General features: G+C 39.8%; 1 protein-coding gene across 2 annotated transcripts; it reads left to right on the top strand.

Moving 5' to 3' along the window:
- The first annotated feature begins 3,583 nt into the window (after positions 1-3,583).
- On the top strand, positions 3,584-9,478 carry LOC146668657 (pannexin-1-like). 2 transcript variants are annotated; one of them, XM_085410626.1, is made up of 7 exons: positions 3,584-4,916; positions 6,233-6,354; positions 7,080-7,279; positions 8,098-8,345; positions 8,424-8,599; positions 8,695-8,854; positions 8,939-9,478. In XM_085410626.1, exons 1-6 carry the CDS (start codon positions 4,736-4,738, stop codon positions 8,842-8,844), a joined length of 1,077 nt encoding a protein of 358 aa, XP_085266752.1. In that variant the 5' UTR covers positions 3,584-4,735; the 3' UTR covers positions 8,845-8,854; positions 8,939-9,478. The 2 variants fall into 2 exon arrangements, with proteins under 2 accessions (XP_085266752.1, XP_085266751.1); XM_085410625.1 differs by having other exon boundaries at positions 3,586-4,916; positions 8,098-8,599; positions 8,939-9,477.
- Positions 9,479-9,989: the final 511 nt, after the last annotated feature.

The following is a 9,989-nucleotide window of genomic DNA, read 5'->3' as shown; positions in this document are numbered from 1 at the left end:
AACTTTCATTTCAGCCAAACCAGTTTGCTCAGGAGCAAATAAAGCACAGAAATAAACCAAACATTAAGATTTAGAAATGATCTAAGTGGGAGATGAGTGGATGATGGGGTGGGTGCAGTTTTTCTCTGTGGTTGGGTCAGGTGGGCTGCCCCGGGCTATGTGGGTCCGGGCAGCGCTGCTGAACTGGGCCCCGGTCCAGATGGGCCTGGGTCCCCTTGCCTTGGTGGGTTCCAGAGTGTGGGGGTGCCTACTGGGGTCAGCGGGTGAGTTGGCCAAAGGAAAGGAAGGGAGGGGCCACTTGCCCCTCCCTGCCCCTCCCCATCTCCAGCTGCCTCCCTCTTGCTGCTCCACCACAATCACCCATACATGCAGGGCCTTGGGGTGAAGGTGTATCACCAGGGTGCAGGGGAGGCATCCCTCCCCCCCCTCTCTGTCCCCTTCTGGCTGTCTGTGCCTCAATTTTATCCCACAACTTAGACATTCACATTACTCACACTCTCATAACACATACATATAGGACCTTAGGGGTGGGCACGCTACACGGCATCCAGAAGACTGTCAGGGTGTACAACCTCACCTCTGGCGCCGTTGCCCACCTCTCAATTTTAAATACACGTATATATTGAGGGCTCTCGTGAGGGGCTATGCGCTTACCTGCTGCTCAGGTATGCACCACCTCACTCCTGGTGGCTGCTTGTCGGGGCCTGGACCCTGGGGCTCGCTCAGGCCCCTTCGGGGGGTGGAGTGCCCTCGGCCTCTGGGCCTAGGGCTGGGGCTCCCCCCCCCCAAAAAAAAAAACACGAAAGAAATGATCTAAGTGACTTAGGAAGAAATCAGTTAAATTTGGACACTTTTTGGCAAATCGTTTAATAATCTGCAAAAAAAACACTGAGTGAGTGATTTGTGTTTTTGTTGTTAATATGGATTGTTTTCAATATGTAAATGTTGAATTAATTCAATAAATTACAATTACTCAGGCCCTATAGCTTTTGAAACACCTGGAGCTGTTGCACATTTTTGAGATGAGCAGTGTTCAGGTAAAGTGGGCCTGATGAGCCACTCATCAGCTAAAATGAGTGTTGAAATCTCCCAATTCTTTTAATCTTTGGGCTGAAGGAAGGACAATACTCGGTGTATAAATGCTCAATCAACAATCATTTATTTCCATACAATTCAACACTTAAGAGCATAAGAACGTCCGGACGGGAGAGATGCTTGCAGAGGGTCACAGCATGTCTCAAAATGGTGACGGGCTACTCCGCTTCTTATAGCCTTAGTGGCCCCCACCTAGTCGTAAAAGCCTAAACATTCACATTCTTTCTCTGTTACGGCGCCTAAGTTATGACCTCAGCTCCCTGTCTTTCTGCTCTCTGTAAAGGTGGGGGTATGGAATGTGGTCTATCTCCCCTGTCCTAGACACAGAGTCTCCTGCATACAACCTTTCTTTTCATGATTCAGCAGTAAAACATGTCAAGAACACAATGTGAGACATTCACAGCAGATCAAGGATACAGAGTGATGCACACTTATCTAATGAACTACTAAATGAATATGTTCTTTTAACCCAAAAGTATAATGAGAACTAAACTACATACACAGCACACCATCTAAACTAAAGGATAATATATGTCCCACAGCTGTTATCATAATTCAACTACTTTAACTACAGATATAAGATAACATATGACAACAGAATAATCTCACATGAGCCATTTAAATTGTAAGAGAAACCAGTTATTTCTTGTAAAACAATTCAATAACAAATCAATCAGCTTTAATTTGAACTCATTTTCACAAGCATAACACATTCAAGTGTTGATTTAATAATTCATGAATAACAACACTGGCATTACAAAAACAACAAGAATTAATGAATTATTAGAGTATTTTCATAACAACTGCATCTTCCATTTTCAAAAAGACAGATTCTTAAAGACAGTCTTTACAGAAGAATCCATCATCAGCACAGATGCCATTTTCTTCTCCACAAGTCTCATGGAACCAGGTGCTGCAGTTCGCAGCTGATCCACTCCTCAGTGGCCTTTGGGTCACTTTTGTCTCCATAGACTGCTTTACATGCTTTGCAGGGCAGGTCGTCCTTCTTTGCGCCTTTGCATCTTCTAGTCTTTTCTTTCTTTTTAGATTGCACTGCCTTGATGGAAATGTAGTATATGTTCATGACTCGTGAGGACCAATGATGGAGGCTTAGCCCTCTTCCTGACAGTCCTCTGTCGTTTTGGCAGGGGACACAGATCACTGAATGTAACACAAGTTGAGGTTTGATGTGAACAGGTACGTACAATGAAGCTCTTTATATCTTATTGTTATAATCAATTTATGTCGTAAGTGACTATTTTAAAGATATGATTCTTACCTCTGATTTCTTTTTGTTTTTTTGTTTTTATCCTTTGGTGTTTTTTGAGATTTATATCTTTAAGGCTAATATCTCATACTTACACATTTGGGTTTTATTATTTACTGCACAAAGTGTATTGTAGAGAAGTTTGGGAAGTAGACTCTTACTGTTACAGGATATTATATTAGTTTTACAGTATTTTTAGGCTAAAATTGGAAGTGGAAATTTCTATGATAATATAAAAATGGATAAGAGAATGTTTCTCATAGTTATGTAGGCTATTACCTGCAGATGAACTCTTCTAACTCTTCTTCATTGACTCCCTTTTAAATCTAGAATTTAATTTAAAATCCTTTTCCTCACATTCAAAATCCGATGTGCGATATTCTCATTGCTTTCTGGAATTTATTGTTAATCATTTACTTATGTAAATTTCATAATCTGTCAAAAAAAACCAAACAAACAATATAATCCAAAGTACATCATTCTATTGTTCCCTTCCACATGTTTACAGCCCTCATATATATACATGTTACACTGCTCAAACAAATATAACGACTCAGTCCTACCGTGCAATATACCATTTTTCAGTCTTATTATTTACATCCTACATATGTTTATGTATTATGTAAGCACGTGCAGCTTTGTGATTTTGTTTGGTCAACGTATATCAAAATTCATGCTGGAAATAACTTTTACTTCCATGGCATGCCTTTACTTCAAAATATAACACTGTGCAACAATATAATTGAGCTTAAAAGATTCAGTCACCCTGGACCAACCATTGCATGGTTATAGACTCTAACACACTGACTGTTATTGAGCTAGACAAGTAATCATTAAATGTTACTTCTATAAGTGCTTACTTTTCTACTTACTGTTCTACAACACAGTGTGTCGTAAATTTCACATGCTCTTATTCCAGCACATGCCCACTAAGACTATGGTAATATTTTGTGTTACACACACACACACACACACACACACACACACACACACACACACACACACACACACTGTTAAGAGATATACTCTAAAACACTTCTTCAGTAGAGACTCAGAGAAGAGAAACACACAGAACTTCTTGCTAGCAAGGGCAGCCTCCAGAACTGAGACTCGCCCCGAGGACTGCCCTGGTCTTTATTTATATGCTTCAGTGAGCGTTTGTTCCTTACATTGGAATGTGGAGGTGTACGTGTGTGTATGTGTGTGTGTATGTGTGTTTCAGAGTGTGACCTCATAAACGACTTCCCTTAACCTGCTGGTCTGGAAATACCAACAGTTCATCTATATGTAAAAAAGCACTTAGACTAAAACTGACATAGCTACATTAATCCTACCGTAAAACAATAAGACAAGGTACAACCTCTCCCATGCTCCTAGGATGTGGGGGTGAACGCCAGAACACCCTGGAATGTTACAGACCTCCTAGGATGAGATATTCTTTCAATATGCCACCAACTATATACTTCTAAACACAAATGATTACATGCAGTATTCTACCATATGCAAACTTATATCATTAAAAGATTATACTGACTACTAAGTACAATTTTCCATTGACACACACACACAAAAACGACATGTAGTCACAACATCCAAGGATACATACTCAGACCATACCATCAGTATGCTTTTTATGTTATTATTGCTTATCATTTATTATTGCTTTTATAGATTAAACATGCAAAATATTAAGCAATGTTTTTTGTTGGTGGAGCATTATGTCTTTATGAAAACATAGCAATGCAGTGTTCTAATGGTGGTATTACATTCTGAAAGGAAGCACTGTTGAATTAATGGTTGTTTTCATTTGGTAGGAAGTATCTTAATAACATTGTTATTGATAGTCTTACTTATCTTCTCATGGAAACCCTCAGCCTGACTATCGTGGGCCTTTCTTGCGTGTTGTCTCTGTTCCTGCCAGAATTCTTTCCAGCTTTCTTCCAGAGTACGGTGATGTGGGTGTTAATTTAATTAATTATTCTTAGTTGGCATAGATACGGTGTAATGTGGAGTGAATGTCTGTATAGAAGCCCCACCTTTGCCCCCCAAAGTTTTGTTGTTGGTTTATTTTGTTTGTTCGTTTTTAAAAAAAGAAGCTTTGAGCGGTCGAGTATAACGGAACAATAGCGCTCCCTAGTGGCTGGCAGACCCCCCCTCCCCTCCCGTTGATGTCTGGGGTAGGCAGGGAAACAGGTTCAACCATCAGCCCCGTTGTGAACGGACGTGGGTCCGTTATTTTTGTCCTTTTATACATACACTATCCACCGTGAGAGCGACTCGACATCGTTGAAACACCAGAAGCTGTTTGCTTAATTGAAAAGAAACGGACTCTCCCATCAATTAGACGGCACCGACTTTTTGTTCCCGTCTGACATGGCGATCGCACACGTAGCCACCGAGTACGTCTTTTCCGACTTTTTGTTAAAGGACCCGACGGAGACCAAGTACAAAGGCATCCGTCTCGAGTTGGCTGTGGACAAAATAGTCACGTTTCTGGCGGTGGGACTGCCTTTGTTCCTCATCTCGCTCGCCTTTGCTCAGGAGGTCTCAGTGGGTGAGTTAAATGTGTGAAGAGACAGTTTCATTATGTGGGAAAATGCAATCCCGGCAGGGAAACTTATTGTTCCTTAAATAAAATCAAACTGACATAGAGTGTAGGGTGAAGATGAGTGTTTTACTATGCAGAAGGACAGAGGTGTGGAAGAAGGTGTGGTTTGAGTCTCCACCCGTCTGCTCCTTTCACTCCCAGACAGTGAGGCAAGCATCCTGCTGCCTCTGCAGCTGCTGCTGGTGCTGATGATGATGATGGTGAAAACAGTGGCATGCTGACACACGTGTTCTTTTCATGGATGAGCTTGTTTCTGAATGCAATGAGTGCGAGAAAAGACACAAACACATATGGCACAAGTTTGATCTGCATACCTCCCTCTGGAGTGTAAACAAAAATCTAGCTCCATCAGCAGTTTCACAAATCTACATAATCCCCTTAGGTCACAATGCTCATAGTCCAACACACTGTCCATAATCAGACCAGATGGATCATTACTCTGCAAGCCTTGTGGGAACTACTGTTGTGCTTCTGAGGTTGAAATGCAAAGTGGTTCAAAATCTATTATTAATGTTCCCAATTAAAAATAGTGTGGCAGTCACAAAAAAAATAGCTGCAGGAAGGAAAGTCTTCTGAGCTATAGAAACACTGAGTTGTGAATTGGCTTATTTTTAAGCAGAAATGGGATGCCATAGGATGGGTGTCAAACATCAGCATGCCACAGGGTCCCGTGTGGGAATTTGGGTGGCTTGGCTAAGTATGAAAATTGCAGAAAAGCAGTGAATTTACTTCTTAGTTCCAGTTTCTTAGTTCCAAAGGTTAGTTACATAAATAATAAAATACCAAACAAGTGCGTGAAAAGATGGGAGAGGTAAAACCCAAACAATACAAGTTAACGCATGGCAACAGGATCACAGACTGTATTTAAAAGAAGTCAGGACACCAAAATGACGACTGTCATCTTACATTTTATTTTGTTTTATTTACAAAATTTCAAAATTTGCACTTTTGCTAAACATCAAAAGGTCATTGCTCTGATGCTGGAGCTCAAATAACTGATAGTTGGTGTGGTTGTATCTAGTGAACAGAAAACACATGGAAGATGTTCCTGTCCACTGAGTATGAGGGGCATTTTTTTCTTAATTGTGCATACTTTGAATCCCTGCCACAACAGGCGATGACGTAATTATTGGCTCAAAATATGCTGAAAGCAATTCAAAGCAACTGGACCATGAGTGCAGAAAAAAGAAGGCTGCATTAATTTTTCTGAAAAAACAAGCCACCCATTAGCACTGATTCTTTGTTTTCCTCTGGGTCCTCAGGCACCCAGATCAGCTGCTTTCCTCCCACTAACTTTTCCTGGAGACAGGCTGGATACGTGGACTCTTTTTGTTGGGCAGCAGTGCAGCAGCAAGCAGACAGCTCGCCACTGTGGCTACACAAGGTACACACAGTATAACCAAACACAGACAGCAAATGCACTGGACATGTTTATAAAAAAGGTGCAATGTTATGTTAAAGTGCAGGAATTTGTATTGAAACATATACACACCTGTGCAATAAATCTTTTACACATATAGTATGCTCATTTATACCTGCACAATAAACATAATACTATGCTGAAATCTAATTATACTAGAAATCGAATTTATAACTAGTGCATTGCTGATTATATGTCAGTTTTAATTTAATGAAATGCTATTTTTATCACTTGGGTTTTTTTTATCAGTTGTTAATGGGTTTTTTTTATAATTTATTGGCAGATTAATACTTCTGTTAATTAATTACCTCTTCATTTGTAAAACGTCATTAATTTTCATTTTGTAGGTCTTCGAATAGCTAAATTAGATATTACATTAACCATAATGAAATAAGTCTCATATTTTCAACAGATGCTAGGCACATTACAAATTTATTTAAACAACTACTTAGTAGACACTGAAACGAACTACAACCTTGTATATACCCACATCATAATCTGGTGATGATCAAATTAAACATAATAATCAAGTTTTGCCAGATGAGTGCTTCCTAAAACATCTGCGAGGGCACCAAAGAACGGCAAAGACATTATTTTCTTTATAATATTAAAAGAATAAACATTATAAAGTAATATTAGCCAAAATAAAGCTACTAATACATTTGTCTTCCTTTCTGTGACTTCCACAGTTCTTCCCATACATCCTGCTCTCACTGGCCATCCTCATGTACATCCCCGCCTTGTTCTGGCGCTTCACAGCAGCTCCGCACCTCTCCTCTGATCTCAGCTTTATCATGGAGGAGCTAGACCGCTTTTATAATCGTGCCATCAGACTAGCCAAGAATTTAGCCTCTTTAGATAGCAAGGATGCACCCGAAGGCACACAGAGGTAAACACCTTGTTATCACCTACAGTCAATGTACTCAACTGCTTTACTCTTGTAGATTTTGGCAGGTGATTAGACTGGGAGACTCCTTTTTTCAAAGTCTTCTGAAGGTATTTATTTAAAATGTTGGTCTACCACTTTTTTATTATAGTATGAGCTAGCTTGAACTTTGACGACAAACTACACATATGAGGCCATTAATTTACACATGCAGCCAGTTTATAGAGACGTCATTTAGAATAGAAAAGAATAGAATAGCCACTTTATTGTTATTCAGAACATACAACTGTTAGTGCACACCAGAACGAAATTTCGGTGCATTTACTCGCCATCGGGCTTTACAATATAAATAATAAATAAATCCAAATCGAAAAGGTTGAAAAGAATCTCAGATATGTACAAGTAAAAATATAAGAGAAATGTACCATATTTGTATTCGTGTAGAGAACATTCAGTCATCCTACACTCACATTTTTAAAGCTGCTAAATGCTTCATTTATTTTATTGTTGCTAACTGGGTCTTCCTGCTATTTGGTGAAAGGTAGGCAGCAGTACACAGGACATCTGAATTCTTTTCATTTTGTATCTGCTGAAGAGTGATGGCATCTTTGGTGCCATCTTGTGGTAGTGTTAAAGAAGCAAAGCTGGCAGGGAGAAATGCTTGTCTTTCACTCCTGACATACAAAGTGGGGCATTTTTTGAATATTAGTGATCATTAAAAAACCCAAAATGTAGTTTAAAAACTATTTTCCACAAAGTGCTATGAAACTGAAGTCATTTTATCTCATGCTAATTGTTCATTTACCTTTTTCCTGCTGCAGTGCTTCGGACCTGACTGAAGGCTGCTTTAAATACCCTTTAGTGGAGCAGTATTTAAAGACCAAGCGCTTCTCTCACAGACTTGTGGTCAAGTACCTGGCATGTCGGGGACTGACTCTGCTGATCCTCCTGCTTGCATGTATCTACCTTGGCTATTACATCCTGCTAGCTTCTCTCACGGATGAGTTTCCGTGTGACCTGCGGACAGGAGTGCTGAAGAACGACAGTATGGTGCCGTCTCCTGTTCAGTGTAAGCTTGTTGCAGTTGGTGTTTTCAGGCTTCTCAGCTATATCAACCTTGGAGTGTATGTGATTCTTGCTCCATTAGTGGTGTATGCTGCTCTTGGGCCAGCACGTCAAAGCTCCAGCTTCCTTCGGCCTTATGAGATGCTGCCAGGATTTGGTGCTCTGGGTCTGGTCACCCCCGTCTACAATGACCTCAGTATCTATCTGCTGTTTCTGCATGAGAACCTGAGCGCACTTAAGTCCTTTAAGTGTCTGCAGGTGCGTCTCAACACTAAAACTGTGGGTGAAGCATGGGCACTTGTTTGTGTTGTTCCTTTCTTCTTAGGAAAATTAGAAAAATGTCTCTTCCACAGGTGCTTGAATTGTTGCAAGAGGCTGATGATGAGGGGTTTGACACCATGTGTCTACTGCGATCTCTGGGGCAGGTGAAGACTGATGTTTTAGACAGTAAGAAGACGTGCTCTCACAAGGACAACAAAGAAACGGATAAGGCTGAAGAATAGTTACTCTCATGTAAGGATAAACTCTTGAGTGTTCTGATGAGAGCCAAAATAAATGTGTTGTATTTAACATCATACTTATTTTGTCTTCCTCCAGTGCCTTGTTACTTCTGATGAGATGACCTGATGAGGATGCTCTGATGGAAAAGAAGCACTGAGATGAACTCCTTTGGACTTGTTTTTATTGGAGCTGTTGTAGCGTGTTAAGCTACAAACCTGTAGTTTGACCAATTCAGTTTACCTTACCTTCTTACTTTAATGCATGGAAATACTCCAGAGATAAGTGGAGCAGGTGTCGCAATTTTTTCTACATAGGATTTCCTATTTTATTTTTTTTTTGCACACGTCTTTGCTCAGGATCCAAATTGCCTTTAAATCAAAGTGAGCCATGTTCTTCGGACAGCTGCTTCCTATCTTTTATTATAGAATGAGGGAAGCTTCTTAATACTTTGTTTTTATTCGTTTACATGTGTAATTATTGAAAATAAGCCGCAATAAATTAAGACCACTTGATATTATAAAAACTGGAACTTTTGTTTGTGTTGTAAAGCATTTTTGCCTTCTAATGTGAAGTTATCAGCATTGGCATACTGTATATGATGTACTTTGGTTTGCACTCACTAAAATTAAAATATAACCTAAACTGTCCAAATTACATGAAAGGTACATTTATATTTTTCCAAGTACTGTAATACTAATGGTATCACTGCCAGAATGACCATTTTGGATTATTATCCTTTTATTTCTAACTTAATTAATACACACTCATGGCCACTTTAATAGGTACAACTTATTAGTAGCACATTGGACACCTTTTGCATTCAGAACTGCCTTAATTTATAATGACATCTATTCAACAGGGTATAGAGATTTTGATCCATACTGAAATCATAGCATAAATCAGCAATATTGAAGGTAGGCTGTGGTGTTTTATCAATGCCAAACTGGTACTAAGGGGACCAAAATGTGGCAGCAAAATATCTTCCACACCATTACACCACCAGCAGTGTGAACCATTGATACAATGTAGGATGGAGCCATGCTTTCATGCTGTTCATGGCAAATTCTGACCCTACCATCTGAATGTCTGAATGCAGAAAATGAGACTCATCAGAACTTTTTTCCAAACTGATGTCCAGTTATGATCA

Source organism: Rhamphochromis longiceps, linkage group LG6, assembly GCF_057381845.1.
Source record: "Rhamphochromis longiceps isolate RC_006_pf linkage group LG6, R_longiceps_female_GT1.1, whole genome shotgun sequence".
NCBI lineage: Eukaryota > Metazoa > Chordata > Actinopteri > Cichliformes > Cichlidae > Rhamphochromis > Rhamphochromis longiceps.
The sequence above is the reverse complement of the archived record's forward strand: the minus strand, read 5'-3'. Positions and strand labels throughout refer to the sequence as shown.

Coding starts and splice junctions, on each gene's coding strand:
- LOC146668657 (XM_085410625.1), top strand. CDS start 4,736: ATGGCGATCGCACACGTAGCCACCGAGTACGTCTTTTCCGACTTTTTG. Junction 4,917..6,232: donor TGCTCAGGAGGTCTCAGTGG/GTGAGTTAAATG, acceptor CTGGGTCCTCAG/GCACCCAGATCAGCTGCTTT. Junction 6,355..7,079: donor CGCCACTGTGGCTACACAAG/GTACACACAGTA, acceptor TGACTTCCACAG/TTCTTCCCATACATCCTGCT.